Below are 26,637 nucleotides of genomic sequence, written 5' to 3' on the forward strand. Positions count from 1 at the left end.
CTAAGAAAATTAGGGAATAAGGTACTTGTAGTCTCATTACATGTGTTAAATACTGTTAACTCTTTATATTTCCCCCTTTTGATCAATAACTGCCATACTGTTGGACACATTGCTTTATTTTTAATAATTCAGTACAAATTTTTTTGGCTGAGATAATCGAATTTCAACAGTGTTGCTAAGAATTATTGTAATTATAGATTGTCACCTAATTTTTATAAATTGGTTTTTAAAAAAGTAACAAAAATTGGCACTTAGAAAGGTAGTCAGTTGAGCTAACGCATGTATTACTTTTATTTCCATGTAGAAGGTTTTTTTTAATGGAAATGTAATTGACATATAGCATTGTTAATTTAAGGCATATAGCCTGTTGATTTGCTATACTTTTATACTGCAATATGATTATCAGCATTACCTTAGCCAACACTTCCATCATGTCACATAATTATTCTTTTCTGTGGTGAGAACATTTAAGGTCTGGTCTTTTAACAACTTGCAAGTATGTAATATTGTTATAATTACCATCCTCTACATTAGATCCCACAATCTTTGTTCAGCATTTCCCCAGTTCCTCAACTCCAGCCCCTTGTAATCACCATTCTATTCTTTGTGTCTATGAGTTTGTTTTATGTTCCACATAAAAATATTGTCATAAAGTATTGGTCTGTCTGTGTGACTTATCTCGCTTAGCATGATGCCCTCAAGATCTATCCATGTCGTCTCAAATGGCAGATTGCCTTTTTTTGTGGCTGAATGAAAAATGAGAGTGTGTACGTACACCACATCTTTATCCATTCGTCTGTTGTTGAAGTCGTTTCCATATCTTGCTTGTTGTGAATAGTGCTATAATAAACATGGAGTGCCCTTATTTTTTTTTCAAGAGAGGGAGGGAAGGGAAAGGGTACAGGGAGAGAGGAAAGAGACTCATGCAGGCTCCACACCCAGTGTGGAGCTCCATAAGGGGCTAATCTCACGACCCCAAGATCATGACCTCAGCTGGAATCCAGAGTTGGATATTTAACCGACTGAGCCACCAGGCACCCCATAGCTCACTTAACCTTTTTGATACCTTGTTTTCATTTCCTTTGGATATATACCCAGATGTGGCATTGCTGAGTCACAGAGTCCAGCTGAAAGTAAGCCCTGTATTATTTAAAAAAAAAAGTTTCAAAAAAAAAAACCAGTTTCCATGAAACATGTGGCTCAAACTCACAATCAAGAATCAGATGTTCCGGAGTGCCTGGATGGCTCCGTTGTTAAGCATCTGCCTTCAGCTCAGGTCATGATCTTAGGGTCTTGGAATCAAGCCCCGAATCTGGCTCCCTGCTTAGCAGGAAGCCTGCTTCTCCCTCTCCCCCTCCCCCTGCTTGTGTTCCCTCTCTTGCTGTGTCTTCTATCAAATAAATAAAATATTAAAAAAAAAAAAAAGAATCAGATGTTCCACTGACTGAGCCAGCTAGGCACTCTAAGCTCTATATTATTTTGAGAGATCACCTTGGATTGAATTTTACAAAAATTTATAAGATAACTAGGATTAAGTATATTTCATCATTTCTTTAATTCTTCCTGGACTAATATCTTTTTAGAATGTTCAAAAGCTCATTCTTAGGATGCCTGGGTGGCTTAGGTGGTTGGTCTGACTTCAGCTTAGGTCATGATCTTGGGGTCCTGGGATCCAGCCAGTGTTGAGCCCTGTGCTTAGCAGGGAGTCTGTTTGTCCCGCTCCCTCTACTCCTCCCCCTGCTTGTGCTCACTTTCATTTTTTCTCAAATAAATATAATCCTTTTTATTTTTTAAAGATTCTTTACTATCACTAATAACATCACTCTTTTTTAGATAAATCTCATAGCCTCATGAAATGCTGAAATACTGATGCTGCTACTGCTGAAATTTGTTATTAAAAATATGCTTGTTGGGGACACCTGGGTGGCTCAGTTGGTTAAAACCTCTGTCTTTGGCTCAGGTCATGATGCCAGGGTTCTGGGATCGAGCCCTACATTGGGCTCTCTGCTCTGCAGGGAGCGTGCTTCCCCCGCCCCCTGCCTGCCTCTCTGCCTATTTGTGATCTCTGTCTGTCAAATAAATAAATAAAATATTTTTTAAAAATATGCTTGTTAATTAGGTCCAGTCTTTTTTCTGTATCGACTTTCTTTCTAAACATGGAATAGGTTTATTTATCTGTTATAAAATTTAAAATATGCTTGAAGTTTCTTTTCTGTAGCATTATAAATACATCTGAAAAACTGGCCTCTTGGAGCTTGCTATCGAGGGTTAAATATTGAAAAAGTGGCAGAGTACAAAGAATAATTGAGGTCAACCTAGTTTAGTAAAGGTTCATTGAGTGATTACTGTTCAAGATTTTGTGTCAGTCAGTATGGGAAAATGATGATGGATACCGTGATTCTTGTCTTAACGAGTTCTTATTTTACCAGGCAAGATAGTAATACATTGTTTTAAGTACATATTAGAAAATGAGGGCATATTAATAACTATATAAATTAGGACAAGTGTATGTAATTAAATGGTAGGTAACATTTATTGGTAGAGTTATCATGGGTTCTCATTAGGCAGAAGTACTTGGAGAAGTGGAGCATATAACTATTCATGAGAGAAATAAAAGGGCTAGATGGATTTTCAGCCATCAAGTGCAGATGGGCAGAAGGTTTGGACTCTATCTTAGTGGAGTAGGGATAAGTGAACATATTCTAGTGAAGTCCACTACAACACTAAACATTTTTAGGATCAGGACTCTTGATCATTTTGATGAAAGCTAAGAATCTGCTTTGCAGAACAGTGAACATATAAACATACATATTTTTACTGCAGTTTAAAGAGAGTCCCAGGATCCTTTGAATGTAGCAAAAGGACCCTCACAAGATTCCTTGTTCTAGTCTAGATTATGTTTCCTTTGCAAGGATGCTCTGTTGAACTCTGGTGCTGATTCTTAGTATAGGGAAGTAGCCTAGTTGTTACTTTATACATTGTACGTTAAATGGACCTGTCTTATTAAGATTTTACCTACCCTCCATCTTGAAGTACCTGTTTTTAGCTTTTATATATGTGGAGCTTATTTATATCCTGGTTTTTAAAAATTCTAGGTCTGTTTTTCTACCTGTCTTGGTATCTGCTGAGTAATGACATTTATGAAAATTAGGATTTCTTATTAATATTTAATGTAGGGGGTGACTGGGTGGCTCAGTTGTTAAGCTTCTGCCTTCAGCTTGGGTCATGATCCCAGAGTCCTGGGATTGAGCCCTGCATCAGGCTATCAGCTCTGCAGGAAGCCTGCTTCTCCCTTTCCCACTCCCCCACTTGTGTTCCCTCTCTCGCTGTGTCTCTCTCTGCCAAATAAATAAAATCTTTAAAAAAAAACCAAATATATATAAAATGTAGATTTGCTCATTAAATGTTAAATTTCATACCTAATTAAAATATATTTAATATGTATTTACCTCATTTTCTCCTTCAAAAGAATGATTAACCTTAAAGATATAAAAGTTGTTCTGTTGTTAAATGTCAGTTATAAATTGCTTTTGACTTTCTCAGATAAGAAAATTATAGAAACAATTCACAGACCTTTAATGTCAAAGAACTTTGAAAATGTTTTATTAAACTCGGATATTCCCTTCAGGTTCATTTATAAAGTATTATATGTACCGTTGTTCAAAACAACTGATAACGTCCAATTTAAAATAAAGTAAGTCCTAGGAAATTGAACTGTCATAAGTAATTGTATGGTGAATGGAGTTGTAATTATTTCAAGGGAAAAAAAAAAGAAAAAAAAACCCATGGATTTATTATCACTGTGAAGTTGGTGGCATGAATAGCAAGGTCATTTTTTCTGCAATCTTTGATAGACGTTTAACTTCCACCTCATGCAGTTTCCCTTTTTATCTTTTAAAAGCACATTCTGGCTGTCAGGAGTCCTGTAGACAAGAGATTGTGAAGGATTAGCATCTTTGTTCATTGTGTCATTCTTTGCTTGTTTAATTGCCATATAGCATGCAGAGTGTTCAACAAAAGGGTGTTTAATTTCTTTAACTGTTATACATCCCAAAGAATCTTTCACTGTGTTAGGAATTTTAAGATTTGTAAAATCAGCAGTATATTTTTAGTCTTTATTTGTTCAATTAGCATTTGTTAGTAACTTTTCAGAAAATTCAGAAAAATTAGCACATGTGAAATATTTATTTCAAATCTTTTAAATGATTTATTTATTTGAGAGTGCGTGCACAAATGCGGGAAGGGGCAGAGGGAGAGCATCTCCCTCTTGGTGGGAGAGACTTCCCACCAAGGTCAGAGCCTGAGGCAGGGCTGGATCCCACAACCCATGAAATCATGATCAGAACCAAAACCAAGAGTGGGATGCTCAACCAACTGAGCCATCCAAGTGCTCTTTATTTCAGACTTTTAAAGGCCAATTCAGAGAGTTTTCTCTTGTTGAAGACATTTATCAAAAAGGAAAGTAAAGAGGTGTAACAGTGAGATGTATGACTAAAAGATTAGGCTGATTGATAGTCAACTGGGTTGACTGGGAAGCTTTCTGGAAGAGGTCTTGATGCCAGAGTCTTTCTGAATATTGGCCAAACATTTTATCATAAATACTAAGTATTCTCTAGAAGAAGATAATAAATGACATCACAGGAAAAGGGTTTGAGAGAAGCTGACATTCTTCATGCTTATGTTTTGGGCTAGGATCTGGGGTAGAACAAGTAATAAGAGAGAGGGTTCATTTATTTTATGTACTGCGATGATCTTTGACTCATCTTTCTCTGTAGGATCATGTATCACATGTCTCCTGTGCCTTAGGTCTGTTCCAGAGCAATTTAATACTGATTTTGATAATGTAATTGAATTTATGTTTATATATAATTGAACACCAAGTTCTAAGTGCTAATACCTTGGAATTAAAAACAAATTCACTTATCTTGATTAGTTAATATAAATGGTTCATTAGCACCTGAAAGATGAGCAAAAAGAAAGCAAACCAGAATTTAAAAGAAATTAAGTTGTAAAATGAAAACTAACTAGTACCACTGCAGTTGTTAAATCTATACAGTAATCTCCCAACTGACATGCAGACTTGTCCAGGGTGGAAAACTAAGAGTTACTGATTTTTATGTGTGAAGTTAGTTTTACTGACTGGTTGGATTATCTATTCATAGAATAAATACTCCTTACCATTCTCTGTGGTTTTTTCGCAAGACAGCTATTCCTAATTTGATTAAGGTTTTACTACTGACTTGGGAAAAGACCTTGGAATCTTTTTTTTCTCTTTTAATTCCAGTGTAGTTAAGATACAGTGTTGTATTAGCTTCAGTTGTACAGTGCAGTGATTGAACAATTCCCTACTCTGCTACTGTCTTCCCTCTCAAAAGCAGGACCTTGGAATCTTAAGGCAATTTTCGAGGCTACTGTTATCAATGAAGGAAATAAAAAATCCATTTGCTATCCTAGCCTAGTCCTTTTGTGTATATATTAAGGCAGCTCTGGGCACCTGAGTTGTTTCTGGTATCTGTGAGTTGATACTCTAAATCAATTTTACTGTCAAAAGAGCCAAATTATAAATACTAAGATTTGGTGGAATTAATAATACTTATTTATAAATACCAGTATTTATACTTAATCGTCTGAGTGGCCACTTGTCTGCAGGCATTGTTATAAGTGCTTGTTACATCCTATCTCTTTCCATGAGTACTACAGGGAGGCAAACAGATAATGAGAATCACCGTGATGATTGATTCTGCTCTGAGTGCAACATGACAGCAAGGATAATGTGAAACTTGTTTTCTTCGGCTACATTATTGGCTTAAGTAGGATATCATAGGTCAATCTGGAAACCTTAACAACCAACAGAGTTCCAAAGAGCAGTTTTTTGTTCACTATGAAATTAATGTGTGCCTGCTTAAAAAAAATACAACTCAGAGAAAAGTATAAGAGGGAAAAGAAATGACCTATGTTCTTGCCACAAAAAGGGTCATGCCACTCATATTGACATGTTTCTTAGAGTTGTTTTATTGTACACTTAAAAAAAAACTTTTGAAATTAATGTACCCATAATTTCATAGCCCTCTTTTTTGCCCTAAAATTATAGGCATCTTCTCGTTAAAAAAGTCTTTCTGAATGTGTATTTGAAAGATGTAATTACCCATTCCCCAAGAGATAATATATTTTTTACTGCTATAAATAATCATGTTTAAATAATATTTATTTATTTAAGATTTTATTTATTTATTTGACAGAGAGACAGCGAGAGAGGGAACACAAGCAAGGGGAGTGTGAGGAAGAAGCAGGCTTCCCACTGAGCAGGGAGCCCTATGCGGAGCTGGTCCCAGGAGCTTGGGATCATGATTGAATGGAAGACAGATGCTAAACGATTGAGCCACTCAAGCGCCCTAAATAATATTTAAACAGCTGACTCCTGCTTTAATTTTCTTCTGCTGAAATAATGCCAATTTAGGAAAAAAACAAAATGAAAGTGTGAAGTGAATGAAAGTCCACCATTATCTTATTTCCCAGAGAAATACCTATATAGAGTGAGAATTTTTCTAGATATTTTGTTTTTATACGCATATAAAATAGACATAGAAAAATTTACGATGCAGATATAACTTTAAAAACCTTCTGTTTATGCCTAATATGTATTGCTTGTAAATTACATTTTTTGTTTTAGCATATCATGCATATCTTATCATGTCATTATAGAATTATACACATAGGGGATGCTTGGGTGGCTCAGTTGTTGAGCGTCTTTTGGCTCAGGTTCATGATCCCAGGGTCTTGGGATTGAGCCCCGAATCAGGCTTCCGCTCGGCGGGAAGCCTGCTTCTCCCTCTCCCACTTACCTTCTTGTTTTCCCTCTCTTGCTGTGTCTCTGTAAAATAAATAAATAAAATCTTAAGGAAAAAAAAAAAAGAATTATACACATGGAATTATACTTCCTCACTCCTATGATATTTTTAGTACCTTAGCTTCTTAATGGCTTGTATCATTTAATTGAAAACTATACCATGAGATTTTTGGTTGTGTTGAGAAGAAGGCAGTTTTAGGGGTAAAGATGTTCATAAAAATGTTCCTTTTGTACTTTGATTTATAAAACTAATCATCTGTTGATGGGCATTTCAGTGATTTTTATATTTTTTAAATAAATAATACTGTGATGAACATTCTTATCCTTGTCTTATGGATCTTTATCTTGGTGATTTCTTTATGGTAACTCCTTTTTTTAAAGATTTTATTTATTTGAGAGCAAGAGAGCATGCGCAGGGGAACAGCAGAGGGAAAGGGGAAAGTAGAGGCCCTGCTGAGCAGGGAGCCAGATGTGGGACTTTGGTCCCAGGATCCTGAGATATGACCAGGGCTGAAGGCAGACGCTTAACTGAGTCACACAGGCATCCCTTTATGATAATTGTTAACAGCTGGTTAACACTTACCCATCTATTTCACGAAAACAGAGAATGCATATGGTTTTAAAAAAGCAAATAGTAGGGGTGCCTGGCTGACAGAGCATGCAGCTCTTAATCTTGGGGGTTGTGAGTTCAAGCTCCACATTGGGTGCAGAGATTATTTAAAAAATAAAGTCTTTTATAAAATAAAAATGCAAATAATATGGAAGGGTTTATAATGCAAAGAAATAGTCCCCTGCTTACTCTTCACTGTCCAGTCTTTCCCTGCAGGGTCAGTCCTGCTTTTAGCTCTTTTCGCGTTTAGTTTCTCTGGTATTACCTCTCTATCTCTAAATAAGACAATTTTCTATTAGTGTTCGGTTTGTCATTATCCACTGACTCTTTGCTTTGAGGACTGGTGTGTTTCAGTTCTCTTGTACTCCTCCCTTCTTTCCTCTGTTCACTCTCAATGTAGTTAGGTCAGTGTTTTGGTCCCCTAACAGCTAAGAAGATTTTTAGAACATACAGTTTGGACACTTGATAAAAATCATATTCTATTCTATTCTGTTCTATTTATTTATTTATCTGTTTGTTTATTTGGAGAGAAAGTGTGAGAGGGGGGAGGGGCAAAGGGAGAAGGAGAGCGTGGAACCCAACACAGGGGTTGGTTTCATGACCCTGAGATCATGACCTGAACCAAAGTCAGATACTTACCCGACTGAGCCACCCAGGCAACAGTCCTGTTTGCTTATCTGTTGCTTTTTGAACTCTTACTCTTTTTTTGTTTGATTTTTTTTCTCGTTTCACCTTTAAGAGAATTTCTATTGTTAACTCCTGTATTGAGGTAGAATGATAATCTCTGTGGTATCTTTCCCTTGAGATTTGCAGGAGCTCTTACTTAAGTGGCCTCTGAATAAAGTAGACTAAACTTTAGGGAAACCATCTCTGTTTCTAATCCACATATAGTTTTAGGTATGATGTCAATCTGTTCCTTTGGGATTTTCTCCTTTGTAATGTTTGAACCTGAATTATGGAAGAGTACTGAAAATCTGGTTCTCAAACGTAGGGGTGTTCCTTTTGGAACCAATGATCATTTCCTTAAAGAATCTTCAACAGAGGATATAGGAATTTATTTCATTATACAGTTAGTCAATTAGTCCCTTTTCCACTAATCAGTGATTCAGTGTTACATTTCCTTTTTATCTTTTTTGACAAGGATTTCATGATTTGCTCATTGTTCTGCGGCACTTTTTGCTGGTTCGTTTCTGTGACCATATCAGTGAAGAAGATATAGTGAGTTAAAAAGCTTTGTTATGGTTCGCCTGGGTGGCTCAGTGGGTTAAAGCCTCTGCCTTCAACTCGGGTCATGATCCCAGGGTCCTGGGATTGAGCCCCACATCCGGCTTTCTGCTCAGCAGGGAGCCTGCTCCCCCCTCTCTCTTTCTGCCTGCCTTTCTGCCTACTTGTGATCTCTGTCTGTCAAATAAATAAGTAAAATCTTTAAAAAAAAAAAAAAAAGCTTTGTTACCCCTCTAGTTTATACAATTTGCCATCCCTCTAGGGTATACAATTCCTTTGTATGCTAACATTGCTAAGAGAAACTGATATAAACCTTGTTTAATTCCCAATTGAATATTCTTATATTCTAAAAATAGTCATTGTGCACATGTGTAATACAAACTCATGTATTTCATGTTTACAGATGAACTATATAGCACGTTAAATTGTGTATTTAAAATAAAATTTGTGGGGCGCCTGGCTGGCTCTGTTGGTCAAGAGTCCGAATCTTGGTCATGATCTCAGAGTCCGAGGATTGAATCCTGCATCAATCAGGCTCTGCATTCTGTGTGGAGTCTGATTGAGGATTCTCTCTCTCCTCTGTGTGCAGGGCATACACTCACTCTCAGAAATAAATAAATGAATAAATAAATATTTTGTATCTTCTTAGAAAGATTTTAATGAACCTAATATTCTGTATTAGGCATTATATTAGGTACTCTTTAAAATTTATCTCTAATCTTCAATACATACCTCTAAGATTTCCTTACTTTATATGGTGGGAAAGTGAAACTTCTAGTTATTTGCCCATAGTAATACACCTGTTAAATGATAGAACTGAAACTACATATGGTTATATTTTCTCCAATGATATTTTCAGTACCTCAGCTTTTAACATATGAAAGAAGAATAGAAAAAAATAACATGAATAGTAGTAACTAAGAGCTATTACTAAGTTTGTAGTTGTGTCAGTGAAGCCCATGATCTGAAGTTCAGATTAGGTGAGTAGGAGAAAGTACTTCAAAGTTGGCCACGTCTTTTCCTGCAGTCAGACGTGGTTCTTCATAGTTTTCTTGTTGATGCCTTCAGTTACTGTGATGTATTGTAGGTAGAAAGTGCAAGTCATTGCTGAAACTCTTGATTAAAGTTACTGTTATTTCTCAAATTGTTTTTTTTTTCCAAATATTTTATTTATTTGTCAGAGAGAACACAAGCAGGGGGAGTGGTAGGCAGAGGGGAGAAGGAAAAGCAGGCTCCCTGGGCTCCCCGCCGAGCAGGGAGCCTGGTGTGGGACTTGATCCCAGGATGACCCAGGCCAAAGGCAGATGCTTAACTGACTGAGCCACCCAGGCATCCCACAAATTTTTTTTTTTTTTTTAGTTGAATCCCATGTGAAAATCATCTCCTTTCCTACTACCTAGTTTGTTTCCTCAGCTCCAGCTTCTGTCTCTTATCTATCAACTTTTTTGAGATAAAATTCAATATCATATAACTCACCCATCTAAAATCTGCAGTTCAGTGGATTTCATCATGTTGAGAGTTGCACAGTCATAAATACAGTCAGTACTGGGAAATTTTCATTACTCCAAAAAGAAATCCTGTTTCCCTTATTAGCCCATCACCCCCAGCCACCCCTAGGTAGCCTCTAATCTACTTTCTGTCTCTTACACATTTGCCTGGATATTTCATATTAATGGAATCATATAGTATCTTGTCCTTTGTGATGACTTATGTCTCTTAGCATAATGTTTTTATCGCTGAATAATATCTGTTGTATGGATATACCATATTTATTTTATCTATTGGTAAGTAACTCTAGATGGCTGATATCTGAGTTATTTCCACTTTTCAGCTGGTATGGATAATGCTGCTTTGAACATTTATGTACACTTTTTGTGTCAACATTTAGCTTCTCTCTTCTCATTACAAAATAGAAAAGAGGTGAGATTTTCAAATTTCAGTGGCTCCTCTTTGCTGAAAAGAAAAAATTAAAATATCTTAGTAAGGATTATGTAGTTTAGTTTTTCAAAACCTGGCTATAAAATCAGGCTATAATTATACCAGTCCTATTTCTCTGTGTTTAACTCACTCTCTCTCCTCCGCAGACCGTTTCCAAAGAGAACCCTTTTCCAGTTTGCAGAACATGTTTTGCCTTTTTACCTCTGAACCCATTAACTTTCTTTTTGATATCCTGTTTCTAATTCTTGGTCTGAACTGAAGCTTTTTACCTCTCAAGATACAACTCAGATGTCACCAGACCTTTCCAAAGTTTCAGACCTGGTTACTTCTGGTTTTCAGCAGTACTTTTAATGTACATCAAATAGTAATTATCACAGGATTTGTTTCTTTATTTACCTGTGACTTCCTTTCTGTTGGAACTCCTTTCAGACAAGGCGTATTTTATCTCTATAGCTTAATACAGACCTTGATGGAGCATTGAAGCTTACAGTTGACTTAAGAGAGAGTATGGGGTGCCTGGGTGGCTCAGTTGGTTGAGTGACTGCCTTCGGCTCAGGTCATGATCCTAGAGTCCCGGGATCGAATCCAGCATCAGGCTTTCTGCTCAGCAGGAAGTCTGCTTCCCTCTCTCGTGCTCTCTCTCTCTCATTCTCTCCTTCTCAAATAAAGAAAATCTTTTTTAAAAAGAGGATATAAAATTAGGGATTGTATCAAATTGGTTTGTATTATGATCTCTGAGTGGTATCTTTTTGTCCTTTATATTCTGTTTTAGTATCAGCAGACCCAATATTTTTAAAGAAATTGTTCTCTATTATACCTCAATTATAAACAATACTGAAGCAGCCTAAAAAAAATTTTGTTATGTCTTCTTTTTCCCTGTGGCCCTCCTATGTCCTTATTGATCCTAGGACTGCTGAAATTGGCTTAGTCACCTCTGTAATTCTGAGATTCTGAACTTTTAAAAAATTTTTATTTATTTATTTTGAGAGAAAGAGAGCAAGAAAGAGCATGAGAAAGGGGAGGGTTAAAGGGTGAGGGAGAAGCAGATTCCCTTCTGAGCAGAGAGCCCAACCCAGGCCCCTGTGATTATGACATGAGCTGAAGGCAGACACTTAACTGATTGACCCTCAGGCATCTCCTGAGACTCTGAATTTTTTTAAATTTTCGTTTAGGATTTACTGATTTACTCTATGATAATCTTGGCTTGCTTTACGACTTTTTCTCTTCTTTCTTGTTGGTTAGGTGGGCATTGGTATTGATAATATCAGAGAGAATTTGAAAAATGTCATGATATTAAGGAAAGTTTTTTAGTATCCTGTATGATGCTCCTTTTTAGTTGAGTATGCCTGCTTTTATGTATTTCCCAATCTCTCTAATAAATATCTGTAAATAGTGGGAAACAAATGGTCTGAAGGAAACACTAGTATGATATGAAAAACTAAGAGGGAAAACGATTTACCCATCCAGCTGCTAGCGGGTCATAGTATTGAAAGTAACCACGTAAGGAAAGCTTTGGAATCTTTCCAGTCTTCCCCAAATTGAGCCTGGTTATTTCTATATGGGAGCTGAAGCTCTTGGAATGTTTTTAGATGACCTCACTAAATGAACTTTATCAAAGTTAAAAAAAAAAGTAATGACTTTATGGTTTACCTTTATATTTTCAAAAGATCTTTTAATTTATATTGGTCAGCAATCACCAAATACCGATTTTTTTTTTTTTAAATATTTTATTTACTTGACAGAGAGAAATCACAACTAGGCAGAGAGAGAGGAGGAAGCAGGCTCCCTGGGGAGAGAGAGCCCGATGCGGGGCTCGATCCCAGGACCCTGGGATCATGACCTGAGCCGAAGGCAGAGGCTTTAACCCACTGAGCCACCCAGGCGCCCCCAAATACCGATTTTTAATAGGAAATTTTTTTAAGGTAGAAGTCTTGAGTGAAAATTCACTAGTGAACTGAAGTTTTCACATAGTCACAGTTTTAGAGGTTCCCTCTCTTGTGCCAAAATTTTTTTATACATACTTTCTACTCTGTAACAACATATTATAACTTATATTAATGTGACTAATATTTTACTCCAGCTACTGGGTAGTTTGCTTGTTTTTGCCTTTAATCTTTTTTAGGAAGTAGAAGGTATTAAAATGTGCATGCATGAAAGTGCAGAAAATTCAAAGACTTCAACAAATCATTTTAAGCAGAAATTGTGTATCACCTCCCAGGTACAAAAAATAAAATAGTGTATGGTCTTTCCTATTAACAACTCCCTCTCTTCTCAAAGTAATGTATTTGCTTTTTAAAAAAATGTCCCTGCTTTTATTGACAGTTTGCCATCCATGTATTTCTAAACTAATTTAGTCAAATGCTTTCTTCTTTGGAACTTTTTGGGAATCATACTGTGTATATTATTTATGGTTTATGAGAGTCATTCAGGTTGTGGTGTGTTGCTGTAGTTTTTCATCGAATTTCTGTATAGAAAGATCTTGTGTTATTGATCCATCCTCCTGTTAATGAACATGTGTATTATTTCTAGTTTTTGCTTACTAAGAGCAATACAACAATGAACGTTTTTGTACATGTGCCTTGTTGCACATTTTCCTGTTTCTCACAGATGTATAGCTAGGAATGGAGTGCTAGATCATAGGGTATGCCTACTTTCATAGCTAGTAGCTAGTACCACATTCTTTCCCAAAGTGGTTGTACAAATTTATATTCCTACCAGCAAATGAGTGAGAATTCTAGAAGCTGCCCATTGTTGCCAAGGCAAAAATATAGTATCTTTTTTCTTTTTTTAAGATTTTGTTTATTTATTTGACAGAGAGAGATACAGTGAGAGAGGGAACACAAGCAAGGGGGTAGGAGAGGGAGAAGCAGGCCTCCCGCTGAGCAGGGAGCCCAACGTGATATGGGGCTCGATCCTAGGACGCAGGGACATGACCTGAGCCGAAGCAGCTACATAACAACCGGGTCACCCAGGGACCCCAAAAATATAATATCTTTAAAAAAATACAAAAGTTTGGGCGCCTGGGTGGCTCAGTGGGTTAAAGCCTCTGCCTTCGGCTCAGGTCATGATCCCAGGGTTCTGGGATCGAGCCCCGCATCAGGCTCTCTGTTCTTTGGACAGCCTGCTTCCTCCTCTCTCTCTGCCTGCCTCTCTGCCTACTTGTGATCTCTGTCTGTCAAATAAATAAATAAATAAAATCTTTAAAAAAAAATACAAAAGTTTATTAGGCATATTATCTTTTAAACTTTAATGCAATGCACCAGTGTACTTGATGAAATTGTCGATTAATTTTGCTTTGGATTAATATTACATGAAAGACAATAATCTTTTTTGCTTTGGAATTGGTTAAGTATTGTCATAATCAGCTATTTTATACCTCTTCCCTGCCTCCGTAATTGAGATGGTAGTAATATGTGTGAAATAATGGGGAAACATGTTTTTTTCCTTCTATGAAAACTTTTTTCCTCTACCTTTGAAGTACTTGAATTTTAACAGTATGATCTGAGGTGGAATAATTTAGCCAGGAGGAAGAAATCCAGTCAGAGATTAAAAGTTTTTTTTTTTTTTTTAAAGATTTTATTTATTTATTTGACAGAGAGAAATCACAAGAGAGGCAGGCAGAGAGAGAGGATGGGAAGCAGGCTCTCCGCTGAGCAGAGAGCCCGACGTGGGACTCGATCCCAGGACCCTGAGATCATGACCCGAGCCGAAGGCAACGGCTTAACCCACTGAGCCACCCAGGCGCCCCTAAAAGTTTTTAATAATCATTTATTTAGGAATATTTTGAAAGAGGTATTCAAAGTTGTGTGTAACTTTGATTTTTGTCCCCCAAAACTTCCATTAGTCCTGTGCCATTTTCTTGGGTTAGGCTTGTGCTAACTACTTACATTTTGTATAATTTCTAATTGAAGCTGGTATACCCTTTTTCCCTGACAAAATTGTTAAGCTCTATAATACACTAAAAGCAAACATATAGTGTGTTGTGCAGTGTGACACTTGTAATAGAGGTCTTTTTGCATTAAGCAGAGCACAATTACAGGTCAAAGATTTATTGCATGGAGCAGCTTGTTTCTAGGGAAAAATGTCTTTTAAAGACGTTTATTTGATAGAGTTAAAGAGAGAGAGAGAGAGCCCAAGCACCAGGAGCAGTTGGCAGAGGGAGAGGGAGAAGCAGATAATTAACCGACTCAGCCACCGAGGTGCCCCTAGGAAAAACTTTTTTGTGAGTCTCCTATTACTTTTTTTTTTTTTTTTTTTTGGAAGCTTTCTCTCAGAAGCAAATCATTGAAGGGAGCAGCATTGGTATCGTCTTTTTTCTGGTGGGGAGTGGGGGTAATTTGTCATCTTCCAGAATTCAGTCATGTGTCCTTTTTATTACTTCCTTGTTATAGACAATGCCTAAATATGTGAACATTTTTATTTCCTTCAGAGGTTCCTCAGAGGGGGCGCTTCGGCAGTCATGGGTCTTGGAGGGTTTCAGGCTGTGGCCAGAGATGGTTCCTGTGCTTTCTGGCCAGATGGACTGCCTGGTCATCTGGCCCTGCTCTCTCTGTCCTCTCCTCCTCACCAACCTCAGCTCCCATCCCTGGCAGAGAGGTGTCAGCCCTGCACACCAGCCGCCACCCCTCTCCTGTTATTTGATACAGGTTTATTTTCTCTGGCTTGTTTTCATTAGTAGAAACCCCCAATTCTAGGAGAGAGTGCCCTATAGAATATACGATACTGAAAGATTTCTGCAGTTTGGCATAGCCATTTGGGAATGGGAAAGGTTGCACACCACAGGGATATTTGCCTGTTCAGGTTGTTTTTCATTAGTGCTTGTTTAAGGAAATTTTTAATGTAGTAATAGCACAATACTTTCGGCTTTGGCAAATGCTGTATCTCTTTCTATCAAACATTTTGTATTTTTTTTCCAAACATTTGTATTTTATTGGCTGACCTAATACCCTTAAAAAGTACACTCAAGTAGTTTTCAGGCGAAAATGAATGAGATGAACACTAACCTTTATCTGAAATCACTCATGTGGGTTTTTGTTTTTTTTTCCATCTTCATCAGTATATAGAAGAAACTCTTTACAGTTCTAAAAAGCATATTTTTTTCTTTTTTTTCTGATTATTTTACATATTCATTTCTATTGATAACAGTCCACATCTATATATTTTTTATGTCTTTAGTCCACTTGTTACTATATTTTCCTGTTCTGTTTTTCTACCTTTTTTGCTATCACGTGTAGTACTGCTGGATAGATCTTTGAAGTTCCGAATTTTTGAGGTGAGATTATTTCTTTAGAAGATTTGTAGCCCAAATTGGAATCACTTTTTGGGTGGTTTTAATGCAATTGTGACACACTGCTCTGTAGTTTTGGAGACAAGGTAAACTCATTCAGAGTACCTACCTATATCCTCTTTCTTAGATACCTGCCAGTAGGGTCAATTTTTTTTGTGTGTGTGTTTGTTTTTGTTTTTTTGTAAATTTTACTTTTGTTATTAATGATGTGTATGAGTACTGTGTTTTAATATTTATTCTTTTTTTTTAAAGTTTTATTTATTTATTTGACAGAGAGAGACACCGTGAGATAGGGAACATAAGCAGGGGGAATGGAAGAGGGAGAAGCAGGCTTCCTGCTTAGCAGGGACCCCGATGCGTGTCTTGATCCTAGGACCCTGGTTGGGATCATGACCTGAACCGAAGGCAGATGCCCAATGACTGAGCCACCCAAGCGCCCATATTCTTTTTTTTTTTTTAAGATTTTATTTATTTGTTAGCAAGAGAGCATAAGCAGGGTGAAGGGCAGAAGCAGAGGGAGAAGCAGGCTCCCACTGAACAAGGAGCATGATGTAGGACTGGATCCCAGGATCCTGGGACCATGACCCAGCTGAAGGCATATGCTCAAGCAACCCAGGTGTCCCAATATTTATTCTTTTTTTTTTTTTTAAAGATTTTATTTATTTATTTGACAGACAAAGATCACAAGTAGGCAGAGAGGCAGGTGGAGAGAGAGGAGGGGGAAGCAGGCTCCCTGCTGAGCAGAGAGCCCGATGCGGGGCTCGAGCCAAAGGCAGAGGCTTTAACCCACTGAGCCACCCAGGCCCCCCTCCAATATTTATTCTTAATAGCAATTTATCTTTTATATTTTCCTATATTTTTATTTTAAAGATTTTATTTATTTATTTGACAGACAGAGATCACAGGGAGGCAGAGAGGCAGGCAGAGAGAGAGAGGAGAAAGCAGGCTGTCCGCAGAGCAGAGAGCCCGATGTGGGGCTCGATCCCAGAACCCTGAGATCATGACCTGAGCTGAAAGCCGAGGCTTTAACCCACTGAGCCACCCAGGCGCCCCGTATATTTTCCTATATTATTAATGATATATTATCCTCAGTAAACTTAATCTTTGTTTTATCAGGATGAATTGGAGATTAGATGTAACATGGATTTTTTACAGCTAGTAACTTACTAGTTTTCACTTTCATTGCATGAATTTCTTTTTTTAATGTTAAAATATATATCCATTTTGATGTTTTACTTTAACTATATATTTAAAATAATTTATTCTAAAATATATATTATATATTTATAAAACCTCGTTAAGGAGAAATTTGGTTGCAAGAATTCATTTCTAGTTATTGTTTTTCTAAAGTAGATGTTCAAATGGTAATCCAGTTTTTGTCCTTTGAAAAATTTTTCTGAGGCTCATAAATGCAGTAGCATTTCACAGTAAACCTTGTGTCCATATAAATATAATTTCATTCAAAATTGGAAAAGTTTTTAAAGAAAATCATAGAGCTATTCAAAAAACAAGAAAAATTAAATACAGTTACTTTAAGTCTTAAACTTTGGTTAGCATTATTCATATCTCTTTTAGCCTTTAAGCTTTTTGGTTCTAGTTAGTTCTCTCTGAATCCATTTAATTTGGCAATGGGGTCAGGTAGCTGAGCCTGTGGGTATTTAAAGCTGTTTTATTTATTTACTTATTTTCAAAGAGTCTGTCTATTTATTTGACTGACAGAGATCACAAGTAGGCAGAGAGGCAGGCAGAGAGAGAGGAGGAAGCAGGCTCCCTGCCCAGCAGAGGGCCGGATGACACAGGGCGCAATCCCAGGACCCCGTGGTCATGACCCTAGACAAAAGCAGAGGCTTTAACCCACTGAGCCACTCGGGCACCCCTAAAGCTGTTTTAGATAGACATAGGGATTCTAAAGTTAGGTTACTGGGGAGTAGCCTTTCTTCAGAGCTTCTGACTGAGTGAATTCCAGGAAAAGCTGATACTATTTGAAAACCACTTTCCTTTCTACATGGGGAGAGTTTTCAACTGTGAGAGAAATCAGGGGATCTAAGAATTTAAATGGAGAAAATACCTAATTGAATGTTATCATTTCTTTGAATTATGAGGGTAGGCAACAACTGTCACTAGTTCTTATTTTTTTAATGCATAAGTAAAGAACAGATATGTTACTATACCACAAATTTACCTTAGTATTTTAATATCTGCATTTCAGTATAATTAGTTTTGTCATTAGCCTATGTATTTTATGCATTTCAAAATATTCGAGGAGAGGTCTGTAGTTTCCACTAGATTACAAAAGGTTTCATGGCCTCCCGCCAAAATTTGAGAACCTCACCTTAAGGAGAATGAATTGTTTTATATTTGATGACAACAGAATTTTCCCCCATTCATGGGCATTTTCCAAACTCAGTGATAGTCTGGATTAGATTGTGTTGGAGATGAGCTGGCTAGGATTGATTGCTAGGCTTTAGGAAGTGGCCTGGGTAAATTGTTTTCATTTCCATCATAGGTTGATGGGCAGTTTATTGCCAGTGATAAGTGGGAAAATGTAATTTTTGTTTACTTAAAAACATATGTAATTATTTTTCTATACAAATCATGACTTTGAACTATATTAGAAAATAAAAATGAGAAAAAAAACCTGTAATGCTTTCTGTTAAGATATTTGTGTATCTTCTTACAGATCTTTTTATTTTTATTGTTTATTTATTTATTTTCCCTTACAGATCTTTTTAATATAACACATATACCTATGAGTATGTGTATATGTGTGTGCACTTCATATATACACATATACGTTAGACGTAGAATGGAGGCAAAGTTATATGTATAGAAATATACACACATGTGACTATACATGTATATTCAGGTGTACTCTGTAAGTTGCCCCATTTTGTTCAGTTTTATTGAGGTATATTTACATAATGTAAAATTCACCTTTTTAGTGTGCAGTTTTGGGAGTCTTCACAAACTTGACAAACTTGAGAAACTCCTAGAGACATGTATTTCCCACTATAGTCAAAATACAGAACGGTTACTTCACTCTGAAAACAATGTTGTGCCCCTTCTGTAGTCATCCTCTTTCCTTTGCAATCGTTTATTTTTTTGTTTCTTTTGCAAAATGTCACATAAGTGGCATTGTAAGCATGTAATTTACATTTATCTTCTTGCATTTAGCATAATTTTCCATAAGGTTTTTGGTTTTATTATTTTTTAAACAGATTTTATTTATTTATTTGAGAGAGAATATGAACAGAGGGAGAAGTAGAGCGACAAGCAGACTCCAATCTTAGCAGGGAGCCTGACGCAGGGCTCCATCCCAGGACCCTGAGATCATGACCTGGACTGAAGGCAGATCCTTAACTGCTGAACTATGCAGGTGCTCATAATTGTTTTTGGTTTTAGATTATGCTTCAGGAATCTTTTATCAAACTGATGATAATAGTCATTTTTTTCCCTAATCATTCTATTGCTCCATTTTGAAATTTTAGGTCTTTAGTCGGTCCGACACTTATTTTAGTATGAATTGTGAGGTAGAGAATTCAATTTGAAAAATTAACCAGTTCAGCAGTACTTATTAAGATTGCGTAACTAGTATAAAGCTCTTACTAAATATTGATTTCCTCACAGGTAACACAAGTAGCAAGACAACCGGGACCCCCGACCCCTTCCCCTTATTCAGCACATGAAATAAGTAAGGGGCATCCAAATCTTGCGGCAACGCCCCCGGGACATGCATCGTCCCCTGGACTCTCTCAAGTAAGAAAAACTTTATTTTTAAAGAAATTTCCGTATAAAAGTAGTTTTTCTGGTTTTCTGAAGCAAATTTCTGAGCAGTAACATACAACATTACTTGAAGAATAGTTTTTATTTATCGATTTTGTAATTTTTTAGACATACCTCTCATAATTGTGGCTACTGACAGTTTTATACAGTTATATTTATTGAGTCATTCAAAATGAGCTATCATTGATACTTAGTTTTCCTTTATTGTTGAAAAAATTAGAGTATGGTTATAGAGTCCATTTAAAAAACGACAGAAATCACTTGTTTGCTTTCTAGTGTATAATCTGCTAGTTTTCCTACTCTCTTTTTGGTGGAGTGGTGGTGGTTATTTTCTACTTAAAAAGAAATGGGTGTTTTTACCTCTTAGAGCGATCGTAGTGGGCTTCTTTGTTGTTTTTTTTTTTTTTATTTCATAAATAGGTTATTGGACCTTCTTAGGCTTAAAATTATGTTGGATTGTTAAAGAATGTGGACTTCATAGTGTATTTCCAATTAACAGGTGCAGGGGACATTGAAACCCTGTTGAAAGAAGTCATTGTGGATCCCCTTCATTTTAAGCCATTTCCCAAGATGCTGATTAGCTTGTACCATTCCACTATTATATGCTTGTTTGGGCTTTGTTGTGGTTAAGAGCATGCTACAATTATGAAGTCTCTTACTGGAATGTGGAGAGAGTCAAGCTAATTGACCCATGCTGTTTGAGACTGTCAGTGTTTATACATAACAACTGCACCTTTTAATAATGAAATTTATTATTTTCAATTGTTGCTTCCATATTTTAGGCTTTTTAGAACTTACGTAATAAGAGATAAAAGTATTACTTACTCAAAGTAATGCTAAAAGCTGGTGATTGTGTTACAGGGCTGATTACAGCTTTCCAAATCATGATTGATATTTTTAAAAATACATAAATTAATTTGCACTTAGTTTTATGCTTAAACTTGGTTTGAGTCATTCCTATTTAATTCTGAGTTTTAAAACTAAAATGGCAATGGCAAAATGGCAAAATGAACTCTTAATTGTTTAAAAGGAAGTTCTTGTGTTGATTTTCATGGCACAGAGCAGAACCACCCAAGCTATTAGTATTGTGTAGTCCAATTCTAATCAAGAAGAAAAAACTACGTAGTAATGTAAATAGGAAAAATTTAATATAAAAGATTATTCAGGGGACACCTGTCTGGCTCAGTAGGTCGAGCATGTGACTCTTAATCTGGGGGTTGTGGGTTTGAGCCCCATGTTGGGTAATAATAGATTATTTTAAAAAAGAGATTATTCAGTATAATTGGGGATCGGAGTAATGAAGGATTGACTTATTAAAGAAAGAGAACTCTGAAGAATATACAAATAGCAACTATAAGGAGCAGATGCTTATCCTGGGGTTGAGACAATACATAGGTAAGAGCCTACTTCTCCAGGGCTGATACTGGAGAGTGCATGGCTGTGGCTCACCTCATGGTACAGAAGTCATTGTAGTATTATATCAGTGGAATATGGTAGAAACCCTTCCCCCAGAACTTGCTGGAAATGTACTTTATTGAGTGTTGGGGAAAGCTGGATCCTCTAGTGCCAGTCTCCCTTAGCAAAGAGTTGCTGCAGTGTACAGTGGCTAGAGGCTCCTTGTATAGCCTCTCTGTTTACCATAGATGCTTCAGATAACCTTGACTATGCCGGATTATAGGCCCCACGTGGTAGGTACCTTGCATCACAACCTAAACTTGCTGCAGGGTCTTCTTTTGTTCTGTTCTTAACTCAAAATTGTAAACCCCCAACGTGACTTTGTAAGTAGGTCAAAGTGTGGCACACTCCAATGTGTAGTGTATGTTGTTCTTAAAATTCCTAAAAAGGCTACCAAACCTGTGTTTGTCCTTTTTTTTTTTTTTTTTTTTTTTTTTCCATGGTAGTTAGTGTTAGGTAAGAGACTCCTCTCCCACCTTGGGCTGAGATCCAGACCTTGTTGAACAGGGCATGCTGCGGCTCACAGAGTGGTAGAGAAGTTGTTGTGGTGACATTCCAGTAGAATTTACTAGAAATCCACCCTCTGCAACTTGCCAGAATGCTGCCCTCTGGGGTGGTGAGGGAAAGCTCTTCACAGGTAGGTTTCTTAGAGGAGGTATTTTGCTGCCTACGGAGATTCCAGGGGTAGCTGTTAACCAGTGGGGCCAGCTAGCTGCTGCACATTGCTCTAGCAGCCTTGTACTGAAGATATGTGCTCTAGGGCAGCTGAGCCCTGGAGAAGCCAGATTCTGGAAAAGCTGCCCGTAATGCAGGAGCTTGATGTGCAAGCCAAATAGGAACCAGGAATCAAAACCCTTTCCTCTCCTGCACTATTTCTGTAGGGCCCTCTATTGACAAAGCATAACATTGTATCATCTGAAATGGAAAAATATTTAAAATATTTTAAAATATTTAAATATTAGGGAGCCCAGGTCCATTTCGAGTATACAGACAAACAAGGTAAATTTTGAGCTTAAAAGCAACTGATCAGTGGCACATAAAGGAAATAACTTAATTTTCAGTTTCAAATTCTTACTGTTTCAAGTTAATGATTTGACCTCTAGGCAGTTGGCTCAAAGCACTTAAGTTTTCTGAAAGACCTTGCTGCTTAAAAATGCATAGTTTGCATTTAAAAAAGAAAGTTCTCCCTGCCGTCTCAGCTGCTGAGCCCACAGATGGCTTTATGTTTGCGATTTTATTAGTTACCTTTAGAAGTCAAGAGTACACGAGTCCTAGGAGAACGGTCACCATGTATTATCTGTCTTGCTTTTTCTTTGTGGTCTCTTTTGCTACCATATTGCCTATGTGATGAAGGAACCCAGTAAATCACACCTGGTCACAGTCCCCTCTTTCCCTTCCCTTTCAAACAAAGGCTGATTTACAGGGATTCATTTGTTTCCGAGCAATGTCTTAACCTCTGTTGATAGAATGAGGAATTTTTTCTGAGTGGCATGCTTGGAAAATTGAGTTTTGTGGGAAACTCAAGTCTCCTTAGGTTTCACAGTTAACATATTCTTGGAGCATAATGGAAAGCAGAGCCTTCAAATAGAGGAAAAAGGATTACAGGCTTGGGCTCAAACAGGCCTAGCGTCTGGGGCTCAGTCTTTCACTTTCTGGTTACATGATGTTGTGTAAATTATTTAATATTTCTTAAATTAACTTAATTATTAATTAAATTAATTAACGTGGTTTTGTCATCTGCTATATAGGTGAGAACTTGAATTCGACCATCCTTCAATAAGGTTATTATGAAGATTATATAAAATCCTGCCTTAGATTAGGATACGCTAAATATGCTCTGTAAGTGGCGTTTACTGTTTTCATGGCAGTCAGACTTGGTTCTTCTCAGGACTTATGTGTGTGTGTATGTGTGTATGTGTGTCTAACTCATCTAATTTAGCTACATGACTGGTATTACTGTAAAATTCAGAAGTTCCCCCCAAGAGCTTGAGATCTCTTCCTAGTTTTTGCTTTATCCTTTGCAGGATAAAGAAGAGACCAACCTTGTTTATTTTCCTTTAGCAGTTAGTGTCGTTTATTCTTATGCACAAATCAACTGAACATAAGAATAAAGACACTCTTGGGCACCTGGGTGGCTCAGTGGGTTAAGCCTCTGCCTTTCACTCAGGTCATGGTCTCAGGGTCCTAGGCCCCATCGGGCTCTCTGCTCAGCAGGAAGCCTCCTTCTCTGTCTCTCTCTGACTGCCTCTCTGCCTACTTGTGATTTCTGTGTCAAATAAATAAATAAATAATTCTTTAAAAAAAAAAAAAAAAAGATACTCATTCAGCCACATGCCATTTATGATGAGTCTCATCTGCTTCTGTGATCAAGTGTTTTTGTTCCAGGTAGGTACCCTTGTCTGTGACTTAATGTTTGACACTAAATGAGTCTACTAGGATTTAAGTGAAAGCAGCTAAGTTGAAGAAGAGTGAATTTCATAGCTTTGAAACATAAAAGAAGGAAAATGTAGAAAATTGCTCCCAGTCTGTTTCTTAACTTTTTTTTTTTTTTAAAGATTTTATTTATTTACTTGAGAGAGAGAGAGAGGGAGCAAGCAAGCATGAGGTGGGGGAGAGGGAGAAGCAGAATCCCTGCTGAGCAGAGAGCCTGATGCAGGGCTCCATCCCAGGACCCAGAGATCATGACCTGAGACGAAGGCAGATATTTAATCATCTGAGCCACCCAGGTGTACCCTCTCTGTCCCCCCCGCACGCCTATTTCTTTCCTTTTTTTTTTTTTTTTAAGATTTTATTTATATTTGACACAGAGAGAGACAGTGAGATAGGGAATACAAGCAGGGGGAGTGGGAGAGGGGGAAGGCCTCCCACTGAGCCGGGAGCCCGACTCCTGGACCCTGGGACCACAACCCCAACCAAAGGCAGATGCTCACCGACTGAGCACCCAGGGCCCCTCCCCCCACCCCGTCTGTTTCTGTTTCATCAATGGCAACCTCTTCATCTACTTCTTTCCCTTCAAGGTAGGATTTTACATATGTGTGTGTGCATGCTAAATTTTAAGGCTTTATTTGCATTTTCATTGTTATATGACTTCTAAATTTTTCCAGTCCTCTCCTCTCTAGGGGTTTTTTGAGGTTTTTTTTGAGAGTGGAGGAGGGGAGGGCAGAAGGGAGGGAGAGCGAGAATCTTGAGGAGTTTCTTCATCCTCTTTCTCATGACCCTGAGATCATGACCTGAGCTGGAATCCAGAGTCAGAAGCTTAACCAACTGAGCCACCCAGGGGCCCCCTCTGGTGGTTTTGTTTAATCAGAGTGAGAAACTTTGGACTATTAGTCTATAAGAGATTAATAGTTCAAAGGATATTTTCGAACTACAGGGAATTTAAGAGACATAGAGTCTTTTTAAGTGTGGATTTTTTTCATTTACCTTGAAATGGCAGCACTTTAATAGTCTCTAAATCCAAAATGCCCTTACTGGGAAATGGTGAAGAATTTGGAATTTAAAAGTATCCTTTGGGGGCAGATTTAAAAGTAAGTAGAAAAATGCAGTCTCACAGGAGTCAAGAGACCTGAGTTAAGAGTCTCAGTCCTGCCAGTATTATTTCAAATTTTGACCCAGTGGAAATTCTTATTAATGTGCAGTTTTTCTCTTTGTAAACAAGAGGCTCGTATTAAATGAGATTGGAATTCCCTTTAAGATTTTCATGGGTTTTATTTTTTATTTTTATTTTTTTTAAGATTTTATTTATTTATTTGACAGAGTACAAGCCGGGGGAGCAGCAGAGGGAGAGGGAGAAGCAGGTTCCCCACTAAGCAAGGAACCTGATGTGGGACTCATCCCAGGACTCTAGGATCATGACCTGAGCTGAAGGCAGATGCTTAACTGACTGAGCCACCCAAGCGCCCCTCTTCATGGGTTTTAGAAACTAGTTCAGAGTAGGCAATTCTTATTGTGAAAATCTTTTGAATGTTGTATTTTTTAATTTGAAATTACACAAACTTTTACATTGTTTTACTTTTCATCTTTTCAAAAAATACCAGAAGTTTGTTATTTGGATTATCTTAAGTTAAGCAAAACAACTGTTTCCTACTTATTGCTTAATTGTAGTTACACTTTTGCTTCGACTCAGTTAATTTTTACATAATTGAGCTAAATTACCAAACAAGGAGATCAGACTGGCACTGATTACCAGGTTCAACATGGAGGCCTTTTTCTCCCCGCTCCTTGATGTCACTGTGTGACTGTGTGACTCCTAAGCTATGTTCACAGTAGGTAGTGAGAAAGTATGGTTAGAACATTGCCAAAGAAGTGGAGCAATAGATGTTTTCTGTATGCTTCTGGAAATTTCTTTTGGTTTCTCTTTCTTCTGAGAGATCAGCTCAGTCATGTTTTATCGTGGACTGAGAATGGTGATGGTATGTGATCCCCTGGTTCAATTCTTTATTGTTTCTGGAAATACTAAGCAAAGGACTTCTTCACTAAGGAATATTCTGGGTCATGATATTTCTTCTCTTTTTTAAATTTTATTAAGTTTTTAATTTTTGTTCCAGTATAATTAACACAGTGTTCTGGTGTACAATACATTGATTCAGTAATTGTATACATTGCACAATGCTCATTAGGATAAGTGTACCATGATATATTTTTTAAACACTGCAATTTTCATTATTAGTACATTTCAGATGAGTCATGGTTCCTATAGTCTCTTCATTTTATCCAACTTCCAGACTTCACTTTCCTTTCAGAAGTCTTATTTTACTACAGAAAAATTCTCATGTTTCTTTGCAGTTCTTGATTGACTGATTATTTTAGACTTTGCAAATTGCTTTTTCTATATGATTAAGATAGCGATTTTATTTACTTCATGCTAGCTTTTATACTTTTTTGTGTTTTTTTTTCTTTCATGAAGAAAATAAATTCTGATTTGACAACTCTGATGGTCTGGCTTATACGAAGCAGGATAAAATAGAGGAAGCCTTGAAATTTTTATTCATATTTCATTATTGAAATAGATGCGTATTGAATTTCTATAAAAAAGCAAAGCAAATTTTATTATGTTTTACTCCCCTTCTTCTTTTGGAACACATTGTGGCTATCTAAGGCAGTCTTTTTTTTTTTTTTTAAAGATGTGTGGTGTTTGGAAACTGCATTTCTACCACATATGGATTTGGTGTGGTTTCAGAAACCTTCAGTACCAGCTGTATTGAGTTGACCCTCATGGTGCCAAATCATCTGTTTCTTTTTTTCCCCCCAGTTGTTAATATATGTACTTAAAAATGTATACCTTGTTGAAAACTGCAACACATACTGTCCTTAAACACTTTATCAATTAACATACCTTTACAAATATCATTAGCATAGAAGTTATAAGGACCAATAAAATATCTAGATGATTTATATATGTGGTTTCATCTGGTATATGCTAAATAATTGTAATAACCTTTTCCCTCTAATTGTTGAGATTATTTTAATGTTGTCATATTTGGAGAATTTCAG

At 37.0% G+C, this 26,637-nt stretch overlaps 1 protein-coding gene across 21 annotated transcripts in view; it reads left to right on the top strand.

Annotated features, from left to right (window-relative positions):
• EIF4G3 (eukaryotic translation initiation factor 4 gamma 3) overlaps positions 1-26,637 on the top strand; it is a 362,972-nt gene that overhangs the window by 109,616 nt on the left and 226,719 nt on the right. For 19 of the 21 annotated variants that reach the window (XM_046002289.1, XM_046002331.1, XM_046002445.1 and 16 more), the window contains exon 3: positions 19,534-19,662. The exons of the other annotated variants lie outside the window; for them this stretch is intronic. In XM_046002289.1, coding sequence (XP_045858245.1) covers positions 19,534-19,662 — 129 coding nt within the window. The remainder of the gene's footprint in view (positions 1-19,533; positions 19,663-26,637) is intronic. 21 annotated transcript variants of the gene reach the window in all.

The sequence above is a fragment of the Meles meles genome, chromosome 1 (assembly GCF_922984935.1).
Source record: "Meles meles chromosome 1, mMelMel3.1 paternal haplotype, whole genome shotgun sequence".
In the NCBI taxonomy this organism is placed as follows: domain Eukaryota; kingdom Metazoa; phylum Chordata; class Mammalia; order Carnivora; family Mustelidae; genus Meles; species Meles meles.